The following is a 19127-nucleotide window of genomic DNA, read 5'->3' on the forward strand; positions in this document are numbered from 1 at the left end:
GCGAAACTACTGAGCGAGCGTGCACGTTGTTTATAGATTTTTAGTCGAATTTCGTTATTTCACGTTTAAAGTACGTACGTGCGGATACGGATACGGATACGGATGAGTGTTGCGAGTGCGTAATATCGGCAATCGAAATAAGCGTGTGCCGCGTGGAAATACGTATATCCCAACATAAATAAATCAAAAATCTGTTTATTTTTTAAAACGTCATTCAGTGATATTTGTTCGCTAAACGGTGCTTTATCAAAGTTAGACTGAGTTTAAAACAAAACAAGAAATAATTTTAAATTAAATAAAAAAAATTGTGTAATATAAGGGATATTTTGGATAGTCCCCCTTAAAGCCAAGTCCTAATCCATTTCCGGAAACATCTGTCAGGCGAATCGAATCCATATACCAGTACATATATCATACACGTACGTGCCTCATCATAAAACGCGCCCTCATCGAGGCATTCAAGCGAAACCACAAACCAAAAACGGCCAAGCCAAAGAAATAAAATACGTACACAACAAAAAAAATAAATATAAAATAAATCAACAAGATATCTATACACAAGAAAAGAAAGTAATTCCATCAGTCAAATGTGTAAATTCTGCTTATATATTCCGTGTATTTCGTATATCCCAATAAAAGAAACCAAATAATAGCCATTATAATGTGCAAAATATACAGACTCGAATTCGCGAAACAAAAATAAATATTAAATCCAGCTGGGGCAGTTAAAATACTTAATGAATTTATTGCACAATTAAAGCGAAGCCAACTAATAACAGCAACAAATTAATATGCCGCTGGCGTGAAAGTCACAACTCGACGCATGAAAAATTCCCCCCTCATTGAATAATAAATGAAATCAAATTACAAACAAAGCCCGGCCAGCAATAACGATTGCAAATTGAGAAAAAAATAAAAGAATAAATAATAAATAATAATAATCATAAATAAGTACACATCAACAGCAAGAGACGCGAACGTGGACGGCTTAATCAGCGAAAAGTCAGCGGAGCGAGCTTAGGCGGTTGGAAAATATTGCAGGCCAGGCGCAGGCGCAGGCGCCGCTTTTCACACGAGTTGGCAGCACACGCCACATAAATTGGCATTTACCGTTAAGCGCGTTCAGGCCAACAATAATACCAACCAACCAACAACAACAACCGAAACAACAACTCAACACCTCCACCGAATCACCAAAGAAAAGCCGTCAAAGTGGATTTAACAAATTATAATAAAATGCTGCAATCCAGCAATCATCATTATTTAAGGCCGGATTATATGACAGCCGCAGCAGCCCCAACAGCGGTAAGCTCATCGTTTTCTCTCTTGTTTTTTAAGCGTTTTTTTTTTGGGTAATCGAAAATTTATTATTAAATAAATCGTGCTTTATCGATTTGTTTTGATTTGGGTTTCAGAGAGGTTTCATTTTTTAAAACTGGCTTAAAACAGGGAGTTTTGGGAAGAATTATGCTTAAGAAACATAATATATATAACAAGCCATTATAATCAAAGCTTGGCAATTATAAGTCCTTAAAAAAAACCATTTAATATATCCCCAATTATTTCTTAAGATTAAAAGTCCAAGCTCCTATAAAAAACTATCGACATTTCAGACATCTATAATGAATTGTCGAGCCATATTTCATAAATAATAAAAATGTCTACTCTGAAGCACCAGCCAAAGGCGATTTGTGTGCAAAACTCCCTCAACACTGCCCTCATCCACCTCCTCTGGTAGTACCAAACTTTTCGAGACTCTGGGCCATGTGCTTACTGAACTGTTTTGGCGAAGGAGCAGCGGGTATATATAGTATGGTGAATAGCGAATTCGCAATCGTAGAACAATAAATTTCCCAATATCTGCACATAAAACTTATTTATGTTTGTTCATATTAAACTATGTAAATCCGCAGCCGGAGCTCTGGAAACCGACTGGAAGTGTTTAGAGAGTCGAGTGCACCTCTGGAAACTGTATTCAAATTTATGGCGCGCCAAATTTGAATTTATAATGACAGAAAACAAATGCAATTTCGCACAACCTCACAGATACACCGAACTCTCGGATGTGCTGCAGTACGATGGTGTGAATGCGAAGAGCTCTGGCAGTTAATCAGAGTCAAACTTGTTGTGGTCCCCATACCTCTTTCTAGTCTAGTATATAGAGTCCATACCCCCGACCCAAACTATCTCTCTTCGAACTGCCGTGAGACTCATAAATTTTCATTTTAATTTGTTGAGCGCATTTTGTTCATAAAGAACGGAAGCAGTTTATGGCACTAGCACGATGAGTACATTCATTAACTGGGTAATTTGAAATAGCGTTTTCGGGGCTTACGTGATTTAGTGTTGAGGGGAACTTTAGCGATTTCCATATTGGTCGTGTGAGAGCTTTTCAGCGGCGAAAATGAGGCAAGTGTCGTAAATCATCGGATCGTATCTCGATACACATGGCACATGATAAACTGGTTCCGGTGCCGCCAAGACACTAACAGATTCTATAAGTAATAACATCCATTATCAAGAAAGAGAACACCTTGTTTACTTGAAAATTTTCCAAATTTTAATTTATGATTAGCCTCCCACACTTTGAAAACTTAAGGCTTTCGTGTCATAATTTATTTATTTTGGGATTTTAAATTGATCTGCCGATATGTTAAATAAATTTTCGTTCGTATGCGTGCCAGCCAGTGACTGACTAACCTTTTTTTCTGAATTATCTCAGATAGTATCTGGGAATGTATAAATTATTCAATGATTAATGGCATCTGCTTATAATTAATTATAATAAAATCAAATAAACTAAGGCTGACAGCTGTCAGTGTCATCATTTGTATGTCTTTTATGTGGCGCCCGAGACCATAACATAGATACATCTACACAGATACAGATACTCAAGGTATAAGGAGTGAAAAAGAAAGATTTCTGAAATGACTGTTGATAATTTGCTGTCACATGCTGAAAAATGACAAAAAGTTTTTGGACGAAAAAGGAAACGGCGTCGCAAAATGGAAATAAATTCGAGTTGAGCTATCTGTTGGGCAATAACTCAAAATCTGAAATCTGAACGTGAAAGTCAGTTTCGGTTCGGCTTGGCTCAACAGCTCCGACATGAGCTCAAGTCCAGTCAGTTAAACTGACAGACTGAGCAGCGAAAAATAAAAAGGTAAATAAAGTGCAAATGTCAGCTGACCGCAAACATCATTAATATAATTAAATGTGTCAGTCAAGCAGCCATTTATGCAGTCGGACATTCATTTCAGTTAACCACACGTTGCCATCAGTTTCAGCCACCAAATAACACAAAGGCAACAGCAACAGCAACAACATGAAGCTAGCGTGGCTCTCTGGCAGTTAAAGTGTGCGCTTGACATAACGGCTCTGTCTCAGGCTTCTCCCCTTTTGCCAATTTCCCCTGGCCGACCTCTTTGGGCCATTCTTTCGCTGCCTGGGTAGTATGGTTGTCTGGCTGTATGGTTGTCGGCTTTGTGTTTGCGTGTGGCTCTAATTAAAGTGTCATCAGCAGCAAAAGCAGCAGAAGCAGAAACGCCAGGCAACAAACAACATCGAGTACTACGAGTATGTTAGTGATAAATTGCCATGTCTAGAGCTGTCGTGTTAATTTTTTCTACTCGCACACAAATAATAGTTTTTTGTCCAAAGTGTTAATTAATTCTTGGAACATTTAAAATATGTGAAACGACGTTGTGAGATGGCTAAGCCGAACTACATGATATTGTACTACCTACCACAGGAATGTTGTGACACTCTAACTTTGGGTTGGGCTTGAAACAGAATCTTTGCCATAGAATCTCCAGCCATAAATCTAATTTCCATAAAATATAAAATTCTTTTATAGTTTGCTTATAAGCCGGTATACGGTTTACCCCTCGGTTGGATTATCTGACAAAGTACTTGGCTTTATGGTGTGATAAGAAAACGATTAAGAACAGACTTAAAAATAAACAGTCACTGGAGCGATATCTACTGCCGTTCATTAGGAAATTTATAGCATTTTATGGTGTGATCATAAATTTAACGATCTAATTTCGTTAATAAGAGACTATAAATATCAAGTAAGAAATAGAAAGAAACCCACCAGACTGCGACCATCTATGTATAATTATTGTTATGGCCTTTTGAGAGCACAATCAAGCGGCATTTATCACTCACTCGCACTGGCCCCATCAATCGCGGCCCAGTCCGGATCACGGACTATGGGCCATAACTATTCATGGCAAATATCTGTTTGAAAAGCGACTGCGACTGCCTGCCTATATACAAATTGAATGAGCGAAACTCAATGAATTCATTTAAATGCACGCGAGGCGGCAACTATGATAATGAATTGCAATCGCCGTTTAAACCGCAAAATAATAACCCGTTTTTTAGCCGACTCTCTGTTTTTTTTTTTTATAGAGTAAAGTCGCGACATTACAAATTATGGCCTGAGATAATCGATTTTGTGGCAGGGGGATGTGGAGGACGGGGTTATAAAACAGTCAAACTCAATAATCATAAAATGCCGCAACAAATTAACCCATAAATTCATATAGAAGTAATCAAATTAATGTTCCAGCTGATAACTGTCAATTGCAATATCATCATCGTCATTAACAGCATCCCGCAGATGTGACACGAACTGAGTTGAACAATTTAATACAAACGGGTTAAGCTTGTCACAAAGTGGTTTTTTATTAAAAACAAATGCAAATACCTTAATAAGTACAGATTAGAATTTAATAGATTATCTTTAATGAAAAGAAAGTGAGGCTATAGTAGAACTTCTTTCTTGCATTCTGGATTCTTTAAACAACATTTTGTTGCATACTTTGGAGGGCTTTCCAACAAGCCAATAAAAAAATAGGATGAACTGTCTATAACTCCTCTTAAAATAGCACAATTTGTATGAATTTTTTTTTCAAGACACATTCTTTCATATTGAATAGATTTTCATCAAAACTTTTTCAATAACCTTTCTTAAACGGACTTAGGACTATATAGACTGAGATATTGATACTCTACAAGTACCAGGTATAATTATGAAGATAAAATTAGCTCTGTATTGTGAAATAAAGTTATATATGTACACAATCAGGTCACATTGGCCACCTCGTGATAAGGGAATTACCACCAAGTTTGATTTTCCGAAATTGTTTTTAAAGCCAAGGCAGAAAAAGCCCTCTATAATGCCGCCAGCGACCAAAGAACATGCTTGACCATTTCCGCGGCCTTCCAAGTTCCAAGTAATCCAGCAAACATTAAATAGGTTTCAAATGGAATCAATCATTAAGTTGGTTGCTCCGCAACAAGGGGCGTATGAGTGATTGCCATAAAATGGAATATAAATATTAATCAGGAGGCCGACCTGAGCCGCCCAAAGCTCCACCTAATGACTCACAAAAGAGATCATTGGGCATATAGGGCTTTTGGGGCTCAACAAAGCATTTGACACTAAATGCACACAAATTGCTTTCGAAGCCCAACCAGAAATTTAAAAAAGAAGCCACAAAGCCGCACACAAGAACCCATATAGAGGTCTTTCTATGATTGTAGCGGTAGGTAAGTATGTGGGTTTAGGTGGCCAGAAGATAGGAATACTGGTCAAAACGGGCACAGCAAAGGAAATGAAAAGAAACAGACTGAAATGTAATATTGATAAGCTCTCGCAGCGGTCAAATCGGCGCCATTTTTCGGGTCTGAGCCGGCAGCGACAATTTCAATCAAATCAACCTACTGAATGAGGGGAAAAACAAATAAACAATCAATCTCAATCACATCAATTATGCGTTGATACAACTTGGAGGGACCCATCGAAGAGCTCTTATCATCGGTTATTCCGTTGATTTTAGGTGGGCTTTTTCAGGGGACACTTTTTCAGTTGGGTTTTTTATTTATTCTATCGCGATGTTAATCATTTTAATTGGCGCCACTTGAACGAGTTTCTGTTGGTTAATGTATATGTGTGAGTGTCTGATTGGTGTCCATTCATTTTGGGGCATTCATTTGAAAGCGTTTCAAATTACTTTTCGTGTGGCAAGCAAGACACAATTTACAGCCAGAGCACCGAAAGTGAAAGTGGCTGGACGGCCAAAGCACTTTCAACTGATTGCGATAAAGAAATTATGGTCAAGTCGTCACACCAAAGAAACCGAAAAACACCGAAAATTGATCATAAATTATCAGGAAACACCTATCTATCGGTTTATAGACATGAAGCCATTCATAGTCAGTAGCTTTGCTGGTAGATTCGTGTCCCATTTATTTGATATAAAATTTAAAAAAAAAAATGCCAATTGAACCAACAAACCTAAATAGCTCTTTCTTTGTTTACTGTGTTTCGGGGAAATATCCAAAAAGAAAAAAAACGGATGGTAAAAGTTCATTTAAATAGAAACTGACATGTGTCAAAGTGACACTTTTTGATTGCTATTTGGTTACAAATTTCTAGCTCTTGGCCGTCTTGGCTGTCTTTTGACGGGCGTTGACACCTCCCTGTGCCCCAATCGTTGTGCCACATGGAGAGACAGTGCTTGTGACACTTCAAGGCACAAATGGCAAGGTTGAAATGTACAAAACAAAAGTATAAAGAAAGATGTACGAAATGAGAATGAAATAAATTAAAGACTCTGTCAGAGTTTTTACTTTTCAATGACATGGATGTCATGTCAGATGTCGAGTTGGAATAACACTGGGGAAAAGCTGATGACAGAACTGTTCTATCTTCTATCCAAAAAAAAATTCTATGCCAAATTGTTCAATTTATAAGATACTTGTAGGGTTATCTTATATTATCTCTAAGGAAGTTCACTTAGCAGCTGAGAAAACAATACACTGCACATCTCACGCCTTTTGCAATTTTCCCATAGACGGCGGGTGCGTTATCACGTGTCAAGTATCTTCAGTGGAACAAAGGCTTTCCACACTTTCCGTGTGGGTAGCATCTTTATAGGAAAAGGGGTCTGCCTATTCAAATTAGCTGGGCGAGTGTTGCGAATAAAATTTACCTACTGCAATTCATTTATTCAGCTGTCACGGCTGTCTTTTTGGCTTGTCGCGCTGTCATTTCGGCGTAGTTTTTTCGCAAATACACCAAAAAAAAACAGGGAAGGTACAATAAAATGTGCACCGCCTTTTTTTTTATGTCTTTGGCTTATCGTGGCGAAAAAATCTAACTAAAGGGAGGTCCCCGCCACCCAAACCCCTGCTCTGACACTCCTTTCCGTAGTCATGTGTTGTTGGTTGTTGCATTGCTCGCGTTATTTGGCTCTATTTGCATATTTTCGCATTTTATTATGCAGACAGACAGCGGCGGGCTTTTGGATGGGGGTTGGAGGCCGGGGAAGAGGCGTCAGCACGTCATTCAGTCGGTGCCTCAGTTTTCCACCTCCCCCATTCATTTCCCTCCCTCCGTCCTGGTGAATCCCATTTTTCGGTTTGTGTTGTGTTTTTTTTTTTTGCGGAATAGACAGGCCAAGTGCATTTTTTATTCGCGAATTGTATCTGCTGGTCAGGAGCTGGGAGCAGGGTGGGCAGGGAGTGTGGCAGGGGCAGCTAAACTAACAGCTGTGCAACACAAAACTGTCAGTTTGGCAGAGCCGACCCGAAGTGCTAAAATAGTGGAAGATCCCACTCTCCATCGTCAGAGCTGACTGGCAGCGGAAGTGCAACAACAATTTGTTTTCCTTTTCCCAGTTTTCAGTTTGTCGTTTTCGAACCGAACTGTCTGTTGGAAAGCTACAGTGAATAATGGCCAGGTTTCATATTAGCCTGGTTTTTCCCATTTTTTCTATTAAATTATAAACCAAAAATTATTTTACCTTTAAGAAATATGCCTGATAGACCCATGAAGGCCTGAAAAAATGATTAATTTCATACCGAGGAGGACACAAATGTTTCAGAAAATATACAATCAGCCAAAAGGGTGGCGAGGACAGAACGGGGCGGGATGCTGATGCTGACAACACTTGTCAACGCAAGTGTAGAGCGGCATAATTATAAATAACACGTAATTAACGCGATGCCAAATGCGAGTGACACCTCCGAACGAGCGAACGCTCTGCGTTGGGTTGGGCCTGGCTGGGTCGGCCTATATCCTCTCCGACCGCTGCTCATCGGTAGTTTGGCATTTTGACAGCCGAGCCAAGGCAGCCAGTTGACAGCCAACACAGTGCCGACCAGACACTGCACTGCACTGCTCTGTGCAGCGGACCAAAATAATAATAAAGTGGCGATCGGAAAGGAGATGAGTGCCAGTGCATCGGTGGCAATGCAGGAGATGGCTCAGAGCGGGACGCAGCAATTTCATTAACGCTGACAACTTGAAATGCTAATTATTGTCAAATTAATTTAGTCAGCTGTCAGCTTAAAGATTTTTCTTAATAAAAATAAAATCGCGAAAAAATGAGCGACAAACACAGTGTGCGGATCAGTCGGAGAGTAGGAATTAATGAATGCCGCATGTGGGCACAGGCATTCAATTCACTTGACAGCAATGACAGACACCTTTTGCTTGGCTTTATGCTAATTTGCCAAGAAAACAGCTGCCGGAGCACACGCACACACAGCCGTAGACAAGAATTCAGCTAAATGGGGGGAATAAAGTATCAAAATTATTGTTTTCGACGAACAACAAAGATTTGTGGTGAAATAATCGGTTGTGGCTGTATCTCTAGCTGTTGATTATATTTATAAAATATATTAAAATTCTGTGAACCCCTTACGATCCAGTTCGAGGTGCTAAACTGTATACATTCCACTTAACATTTTTAATTATTTGAACAAGATGACAGCTAGCCTGGTTCTCAGAAGCAGAACAAATTATTTTTAGGAATTTTTACTGAGGTATTTTAAATGATTTATGAGTCATCATTTTTCTATTTAATAACAGCACTCATAGTGTCAAAAGTCAAAGATACGAAGTAAGAAAGTCAGTGGCCAAAAATGCGCAAAATACATAATAATATTTGAGGTAATAACAGTGAGCCTCTATTATTTATTTATTTATTTACGCATACCTATTTACATATACGTACACCTTATATGGATAGCGACTTTGTTGGGAGAGGAAGTAACGCCCACGTTGACGCATTCCATCACAACGCTGGACAGAGGCTGGCAGGTGACAGGCACACGTTGCGTATGATTGATAAACACGTTGTCCAAATTATGGATACGACGAGCGGAATGTCGAGAATTAAAAAATAAACAGCCTGACGATGAGGCAGCTGCGCTAATCTAAGAGCAACCTTGAGCATCAGAGGGGCCTCTGTTTCGGCTAGAGTCCATTTGTGTGTTTTTGTTTTTTTGTCATCCGTGAGTGATGAGCGAAATAATGGAATATGCCAATTGGCGTAGACATCAATAACAAGAAAAGTCATCACTATTAGCTAAAAAAACAAACATAAAGTCTTGGGTAATTAATTTTCCCAGAGGTTATCCTATGGGTTAATTGCATTGCGTATACGCACCGTTGTCCATAGATATTAGACATTGATGGACTACATTTTTAGATGAGCCTCTTAGTTGGATACAAATCAATCATTTTTTAATATCAACCATTAAGCTATTATTAATTAAGTTTATTTGCCATTTTGAATCATCCACCTGGAAGACAGCTCATAAAAATCAACCTAATAAACCCGATCCAGGCCAAAAGAAAATATTCGCCAGGCAAATAGAAAAGCCAACAACTCCGTAATTTGCACAGCAACACCAAGGAACAACAATGATAAGTCAACAAAAAAATAAAAGTGGTGGTAGAAAAAATAGTGAGGAATGCGGCGACCGAAAAACAAATGTTTGCATACACAGCTCTGGAACAAAAAAAAACGTAAAAAATCAGCAACTATAGAAACTGCAGAAACAGGCAACAAAACAAAAACAACAGAAACAGCAACCGGGCCAGCTAAGCTATAACAACTGCCAACTGACAACTAAATAGACACGTAATGTTGACAAAAGTCTGACATGAAATCTAACAGAGAAACAAGACACGACCCCAGCCAAGTTATCCGAAAGTCCCCAAGCCCCGCTAAATTCAGGCAAGCACAGGGGTTACGAGGGAGAGGCCTTAAAGGGGAGAGAGACTCAGGGGGTTAAGGCTTCAAATGAAAGAAAGAGTGACACATGAAAATGGCATTAATGTGTCACTCAAAGTGCACACAGTATACAGTATACAGCAAATGCTGCAACAGCAACAAGCAACTGTGACAATTGCAATGATATGGCTGACAGTTGGGGACTCATGCAACGTCTAAAATTGCAACATTGTCTAACGCCAAGTGCACTTCAACTGCCTCTGTATATCCCTCTGCCACTGTGTGTGTTTGTGTGTGTGTTGTGTCAAATTAAGTGGCAACTCTATGCCAGGCATTGCCACATGCCATACAGTCGAGTGTGCCAGGGATGGCCTCGTCGGGTCTCGTCTCAGTTTTATTTGTTGTTTGTTCACCGCCGCCACCACCACCACCACCGACACCGCCACCGCCATTGCTGCTTTGTCCTCCGCTCGGTTTCGCTCTCTTGGCCCGAGTTTGACAGTCAAATGACGCTGTCACTTGTCAATATGACAAGTGTCAGTTCTGCAGTAGTTGACAGTTAATGTGACAGCGTTTTGTGTTTCTCTTATTGCCATGCCGGCTGAAAATAAACCAACAGGCATATTGAATTGCAGTTGCGGTTGGTCTATGGAAGGGTAAATGGAGGTATACAGATTACCCCACCTCATTTTTCCTCAAAGCTCTTAGATCAGTCTTTGCAGTATTGTGTTTTCAAATATGGCTTCTGTTAAACTTTCACCAAATTCTAATATTCTTCTACCCACATCTCCCTAAATAAATCATTTAATTCAACTTGGACTCACCGCTCTTAATATTTTTATAGCCATTTATGCAAATTTCTTATTTTCATTTATATTTGTTTCTCCTTTTTGCCCAAGCAAGCGAAAATTTATTATCGCCCCAAAGAAAAAAACCGAATACGAATATAAGTGAGTGTGTACAAAAAGGTGTTAACTGCCGGAATGATATAATATACATGCATAATATGTATAACGACCGAGGAGGACCCGCACCCTCAAGTCTGGTCTGGTCTGCTCTGAACGGGAAGGAAATGCGGAGCCAAAATAAGAAAGAGATGAGACTACAAAGTCTGCATAAAGTTTTATACCATTTTTATCGCTTATTTTATAATTCCCAACAAAACTGCAAAGGCGTCTTAAAAAAACTGAGTCAGGGGATTGGCACTGGGTGGGTTTTTGGGTAAAAGGTCTGGTGTGAAGACGTTGCCTGCCGCTGGCTTATGCAAAACGTCGTCGTCGACGATGGCGGCGGCACACAATTTCCGCTTTTTATGCTTATCCTGTAATTCATATTTATAGCAGCTATTTCTGTATCGTAATGTGTGCGAATGTAGGAAGGGGAAAGAAATTTCCTGAGCCGCAGAATCTTTGAAAATTGCATTTTACAAAATATTGCCAGCAAAATGTGATACAAAAAAGGAAGGGATGCCCCGAGATAGATTTTAAAATCCATTATAGATAAACTTTTATTGCTGCTTACTTGAAAATAAATCAAATAACATAAAGAAACTTTTCAACTCCTGGATTTTATAAAGAGCCCAGTTCAAGTACTCTCTGTCTTTAAAGTTTTTTCTGTTTTTTTTTTTCATCTTACATTCAAGCAAATCAAATATTTATTGATTCGGCAAGCTTCAAAAGCCACAAAACACCGTCAAGCTATCAAAAGTTTCAATTTGAAAGTCAGTTAAGCAAACAATGGATCTTTTTTTGGATTAGTGGTCGCTACACAAGAAAAAACTAACGTATAAAATATTTTCAAAAAATTAACCGAAAAGTTTATTTTTTAAAATGATATGACGCATTAAAATTTCTTAAGCTCGACTTACACATTTGCTAATAGGGCACACTATTTTTTAAGGACCACCTCCCTCCATTTTAAATCATTCCCAGGTCTGATGGAACTGCTGTCACTGTTTCTCAAAAAACCGAAACAACAAAACAAATTTTTGAACATTTTGTTTGTCATATTAACATAAAGTATGATTTTTGAAGGGCCCTCCAAGTGCCCATGGAGTGTGATGAGCTCCACTCTTACCCTTCAGCCACAAAGTTTCGCGTGCCGCTTTTATTTGTTTATAATTTACTTAACACTTATTTACTTTTCTGTGCCAGAGCCAGAGCTTTTTATTGTTTCAAGTCCACATATGTTGATGGCCAAAGTATGCGATGTGTCATACAGGTCTCAAAAAGTCGAGTGTACTTTTGAGGGAGGGTGAGGGAAGTAGCTTAGGGCTATATAAAATACCCAGTTTGACACATTTAGCTTTTCCTGTTAATATGTACACTACTTGGGGGATTTATTTGTGTGAAATGATGGGCAAATAACTCGTATAACTTGATGATGAATGGTTGTTAAAGCTGCGATCTTTACGGATCATTTTGACAGCCGTGATAATTGGTAGCTTATAAGTAGATCCCCTCTACACAGAAGTTAGATGTGTGCTGTTAATGCTTTAAAAATAACACAAAACATACATGTATTTGCAAAAATGATATAGAGCTCGTTTTGGGCGTTCTAGTTTGAAATAAATCAGTAGTAGTATACCCGAGACCCGACTTAACACACCTTTAAAACCCAATTAGCATAAAAAGTAAATGCATAAAAACGATAATAAAATTAAATCAAACCATGACAGCTGAGTGTGTTTAGTTTCAAGTGTCTAATTAAATTATACGCATTTAACAAGCGGCTGTGACTCGATTGTGCAAAAGGCATAACTAAATGCATTTCAGTTGAGGTTTCATTTTCAACTTGTCCAGCCATGACTACAGGTTGTTGTTTGTTTACCTTGTTAGTGTTAATGTTTTCTGTACACATTTTTCACAAGGTGTAACATTTTAATTAACACAATATTCATAATTCAAACATAATATGTACATTTTTTTCGTCTTAGATTTTCCATTCGGCTTCAGGTGCTAATTACGTGTTAAAAAACACAAATATATGTATAGGAGGGATTGTTGTTTTCATTAAAAACTGTTTAAGACCACACAACAAACACTTTAGGGTTGCTATACAATAATAGTTTAGTTGTATAATTACCTCCCTCCCTTAACTTGACCTCAATTACCACTGGTCGCAGGTCAGGCACAGGGTTATAACTCAGACAGAGAGTAATAATTCGCACAAGTCAATTGACGTTTTCGTATATAAATACTCGCTTTATGGAGCTATTGCCCAATCGTAAATTAAACAAGCCCCATATGGCCCATTCTATCTCTGGGCATAAACTAAATCACACACAAAACACAGAATGTGCGACACGAATATGCGTAATACCCAAAATCAATACGGAAACTTTATCAACATGATAATAAATTATGACTAATTGTGCTAAAAACGAGACAAAATGGGGTGAGGCCTCTCCGCCCCTCCACTATTTGCGCCAATAATTAATAAAGTGTTGATGTTGGGGGAGTGGGTGTTCTAGGCTCTCTGTGCGTCTCGGGCTTCGGGTGTATTCGAATTTCGAACAAACGTTAAGCAAATAAATAAAGATTATTTAGACAATTGGCTGGAAACCCCTGTGTCTGTGTTGCTTGTCTAGTAAATATTTTCATTTGTGAAAAAATAATCAACACAAACAAGCCGTATAGCCGCTAGTCGGAAATACCCTTAGTATAGGGCATCCAAAGTGCTCTTAAGTACCGATAAGAAATTTTGCCATTTTTACAATAGTATCATAATAATTTATGGCGGCCCATTGAGTGTTATAAAAGCTTCAATATTTTGTAGTTTATGACTTGCGCCAGTTGGGTATAAGCGTAATTACGCACCCATACATACTCCTTATGCCTCGCATACCCCGTACACCCAGCACACTCACATTAAGTATACGTCATTATTCTCGTAGTGTGGTGTGTGTGTGCGATGAGTTATGAACGTTCCACAACCCGCCTCAGTTTTCGGGTTTTCCCTTTTCGCCGTCTTTTTTTGTTTTTTTTAGCCATTTGTGCCTCAGTGGCCGGTTCTTCTTCTTCTCGTTCCTTGAAGCCATAATTTATGGCATGCGGCGAAATGGATTTTATTGCAAAAAACCGTGTTCCGTGTTTATGGCTCAAACTGTGAGTGGGCCATATTCATTTCGTTTATGTACACAAGCCCATAAGTTTAACTACGACTGCACTTCAGGTTGTGTCGGCATTCGGTCAGTTCTCCTTTGTACTACTCAATCGCTAATTTTCACTCCCCGGACCCTAAATGCTGATATATACGATCGATTGTATAAGCAGACTCTATATTTGGATTCCCACAAGTGCCCCAATTCTCGTAGTATTTGGTCCTTAATTGATAAGCAATAAGCATAAAGCCATTAAGTATTATGAAGCAGCGTCGTAGTTGGAGAATTTTTGTTACCCATCGATGACTGTTATAATTTGTCCAACCCCTTTTGGCCCACACCCCTGCCATGAGCCACTACTTTGGCACTTGTTTATTGCGCCGTATATCACAAACGGCTAATAATTTCATTAGCCTAATTGCTCATCTAGAAATGGTCATAAAATCCGATGAAGGCTGATTAAATACTATTAGCATGAGTTCTGGCTATGATTATAGAAAATAGAAACAGAACTAAGAGAAGGGGGCTTGCTGGTTGATAGCATTATCCGATTTGCGTGGATCTTGGCAGCGTTTTTAATTGGTCCAATAGTACTTGAAATTTTCCATAATTACTTGCCACTTGGGGGTTAAATATGAAACCACCCCCCAGGGCGTAGTTCAGTTTCCCCCTAGGCGTTTTTTGGCAAACATTTTAATGGCCTCATAATTCCATTTATTTTGTTCTGGGTAGCAGATATTTATGGCTGTAGGGTATGCTATTTATGTCGTTTAAAGAACCTTTTGGCAGGACATGGTACTCAGAGCTGCGAACTGGGTACGAGTATTTCATGATCGCACCAGTTTGTTGCGAAAGATTAAGATCTGGACACACACACAATGCTGGGAGATGCCGGGGTGAAGTGTTTACCGAACAAAGTAGAGTAGAAGACAATAAGGTCGAGATCTTATCGGCCAGCCAAACGCACGATATCGAAGACAAACGCTGCAAAACCTAAATACTTATTGTCCCTTCTATTTTTCTTTCTTTTTTTTCTACCGCCCCGCAGCTGGACAACAAAAGCAGCCCGTTGGCGCTATTGGCCCAAACATGCAGCGCCATCGGGGCGGATACCACAAATCCCAAGCTGCTGGCGGCGAACATCGAGAAGTCGACGAAGCAACTGCAGCACCAGTCCAACAAGGCGGCCGGAGGATTCGGCCTCGGCCAGTTATCTTCAGATGGTGGCGGTGCACGCGATAAATCCTCACCGGTTAGCAGTCATTCATCCAGCGTCAGCACCGGCTCCGTGGAGCAGCAGCAGTCCCTGCCCCCCGCCCATAGCAGCAAGCCGATTCCGACTACCTTTAAGCCCTACGAGCCCAACAACAATATCACCACAGCTGTCGACTGCGGCGCCACAAATCTCACCAGCAGCAGCAACAGCAACAGCAGCAGCCACATCAATAACAACAGCAGTGGGCAAAGGGTCAAAACCCCCAAAACGGCGACAAATGGAGGCCAACGTTGCGACTCGAACCAAAGTGCTAGCTCCCAGCGTGAATCGCCAGCAGCTGCCGGCTCTCTAAGACGCACCCCCACCTCCGGAGGGTCCACCACCGCCGCCCAACAGCTCAACGGCAGCCCCGGCCTGCCCTCCTCCACCCCCGGTCGCAGTAATTCCAAAGAGTCCGCCTCGATGCACAGCCCCAGTGCAGCGGCAGCTGCAGCAGCTGCAGTGGCGACCGCCAGCTCAAATCGCCTCCAGGAGGCGGCTCTAGCCGCTGCCAAGGAGGCCAGCTATGTGAAGGCTCTGCATGCGGCGAGTCAGCAAGGATCCGCCTCGGCGGCGGTGGCAGCTGCATCCTATTATCCGCCAGGTGAGTGCCACAAGAAACCACGTAATACCAGTAGAGTAGGAATGGAAGGAGCTTTTCCAAGAGGGAAGCTGCCAAGACTTATGCTTGAATAGGTGCCATAAATGTTGCTCCACATTCAAGCAGAAGCCTTACTTGCATAGGAAGAGTGCAGAAAAATAATCCTTATTTATGGACTTGTTGTTTTGTAGATTCTTTCATTACTTTTTCGAGCAAGTTTTCAACATATTTTAAGAAAAATCAACAAAAAAACATGTTGGTCACATAGTATACGTGGCGTATACGTAATATTAGGTGCATATATTTTGAAACAAATATTTCTGATTCTCCAACACAATATTATTACAAGAATTCTAGAACATGCTTATAGATATCAACAATAAGACAAGCTTTTTATTCAAAATAGAGTTTTAAACAACAACCCGGTCAAATGTTTTCACAGGGCGTATACGCAATATTACTGAAGAGTCTTATAAAGATTGATTAACTTTATTTCAAACTATTATAATAATTAAGTATTGTTATGCTCTCTTCCTACAGGCTATGGCAGTCCCTATTCCATGGACTTGATGGCCGCCAGCTCATTGATGTCACCCCATCACCCCATGTTCAAGGCCTCGGCCATGAATCCCTATCTGAACTACGCCCGGATGAAGGGCCTCACGGATCCGTCGATGATGGCAGCCACGCCAAACGTGTGCCGAGATCCCTACTGCACCGGATGCCCAGCCAGTCCCCACTACATCAACAAGGCAGCGGGCCAACCCTGCCCGGCTGGATGCCCGCAGTGTGAAGTGGCAGCCGGTGGAGGGGGTGGACCAGGAGGAAGCGGGAAGTCAAGTGGATCGCAGGGCTCTGGATCGTCAAGTGCGGCAGCAGCAGCGGCCTCCTACCACGCCCAACTGGCCGCCCTGGCCGCCGCCTCCCAGATGCCGTACGTCTGCTCCTGGATCGGCAGCGATGCCGCCTACTGCGGCAAACGGTTCGGCACCTCCGACGATCTGTTCCAGCACCTGCGCACTCACACGGCCTCCGTGCCGGATGCGGTGCTGAGCGCGGCGGCCGCTGGCGGTATTCCGCCCAACCACCCATTGTTCCAGCGTACGTACCCCACCCCGCCGCTGAGCCCCCTGTCGGCCGCCCGCTACCATCCGTACGGCAAGCCATCGATGCTGCCGCCGTCCCTAGCGCCGCCTGGTATGCCCGGCCTGCCACACCCGGCTCTGGCCCAGTACTTTGCGCCGTACTCGTTATACGGGCCCCGGATGGGCTCGTCGCACCCGTAGTCCGATGAGCCGAGGCGATCGGCTTTCAGTCAAACCAATCATTTCTCTTGAGGAGTCCCCGGCATGTCGGCGTGTCCCTCGGCTCGCGGCGGCGGCAATGACTCACTCGTGAAACGAAAAGCTAGTGATCTAATGTACTGTAGTTACATACAAATGTGTTTACAATTAGGCTAAGAATCTAGCGTCTAGCTATTAAATGTCGAACAGTCTGTAGTCGATGTGGTACAGTGCAGCCCATCAATATATATCAACATCGCTCGTCCCTGTGTGTGTGTATGTTTTATTATGCGGTTGCTACTAAATGCATATGGTAATTTTAACAATATTATTTATTATAGCGGTTCAAGTGAAGCGATTTATGAATTAACGAAATGAAAAGATTGTCCAAAAACTTAAAGTTGTAAAATTCTTGTAAAGTATATATATAAATAAACAGCTTATTATTAAATCTATACATACATATACATAAATGTGTAATTATGAACAGCATTTTAATGTTCAATTAAGTCACTACAAAAGAATCAATAAATCAAAGGAAATTAAATACCAAATCAAGTTGTTATTTCTTTTTAAACTTTTACTATAAAATTAAAGGAACTTGAGCCTCTACGGATTAGAGCCTTTTATTGTGCAACCTTAACTGCCATAAATAGTTAGTTGCCTACCAAAACAAGACCAGATGTCGAAAAACCATATCTAAAAAGCTTTAAGTCATGGCCCAAAGGCAAACAGTGCCGGCGAGAAATCTATGTATACGTATCCATTGGCTCACAAATCATAACATTTCGGTTACGTTTGCCGCTAAATTATACCAGGCGAGCTACTGGAACAGCTACTGCTACAGCTACACACATATACCCACGGAATGGCAGTAAATCAAATTTTATATTTCCCCAAAAAGAAGTTGCACGACCAGAGGTGGGTAGTGGGTGGGGTGGCAAGAAGCGGCTGGCTGGCAAGCGAAATGGGGCAACTTGAGGGGCAGGCACACACAGTTGACTGGCAATAGTTCCTCTGCTCACTGCCCACATATGGCGTCGATAAATTAAAATTTTCGTTTTTGCCATAGACGGTGGCAGCAGGGAGGCAGAAAGAGAGTTATGCCCTTGCATTTTGACAGCTAGCCGCCCCACCTGACAATTTATTGTATTATATTATACGATTCGAGGCAAGCGGGACAGGACGATAGAGGGGTACCGAACACACTCTGACCCGGCCTGGTCTATGGTTCAGACTCCGACTTTCTGGTCACCATCTCTGGCCCTCCATGGGAGTCATAAAAAATATGCCATAAACCTCCTACACTCACACACATATTGGCGTTGGCATCAATAATTCTTTCATAAATGTCCATTTCGCCACATATAGCCGAGAATCGTTCTGGGCCAAAAAGGAGCAGCGTTATGGGCAGGCGGAGCAAGGGAACTGAAAATGGGAATTGGCAAGGATATGGGCAGGGGCATGAGAATTGGATTGGGTATATGGAGCTTATATATAAGTGATGTTCACGTTCAGTGCTTTTGACAAGCCGAGGATGAAGATCTCGTTGGCCCCACTCGCTTTGTGCAATACCTTTTCCAATTTTTGTTTTATTTTGTTTCATACCACATCGCAGGTGAAAGCCACCGCCGTTCCGCTGGCCATTATAGTTCCCTCTAGCCGCGACCATTTATCATTGGAGGCAGTGACCCCCACCATACCCATATACCATATCCAACCACCCACCATCCGAAACCATTCCACCAAGCTGGACTTGTCACCCAACCTAGATGGAGAGAAAGGGGGCGGATAAAATTTATTGGTTGGGGATTTCATGAAAATATTTCTTCTACCGCTTGCAAATTTA

General features: G+C 41.1%; 1 protein-coding gene across 1 annotated transcript; it reads left to right on the forward strand.

Moving 5' to 3' along the window:
• elB (elbow B) lies at positions 1 to 17814 on the forward strand. Its single transcript, XM_017241588.3, has 3 exons — positions 1 to 1305; positions 15188 to 15998; positions 16536 to 17814. The coding sequence occupies exons 1-3, from the start codon at positions 1237 to 1239 to the stop codon at positions 17279 to 17281; spliced, it is 1626 nt and encodes a 541-aa protein (XP_017097077.2). The 5' UTR covers positions 1 to 1236; the 3' UTR covers positions 17282 to 17814.
• Positions 17815 to 19127: the final 1313 nt, after the last annotated feature.

This window comes from Drosophila bipectinata, chromosome 2L (assembly GCF_030179905.1).
Source record: "Drosophila bipectinata strain 14024-0381.07 chromosome 2L, DbipHiC1v2, whole genome shotgun sequence".
Taxonomy (NCBI): Eukaryota; Metazoa; Arthropoda; class Insecta; order Diptera; family Drosophilidae; genus Drosophila; species Drosophila bipectinata.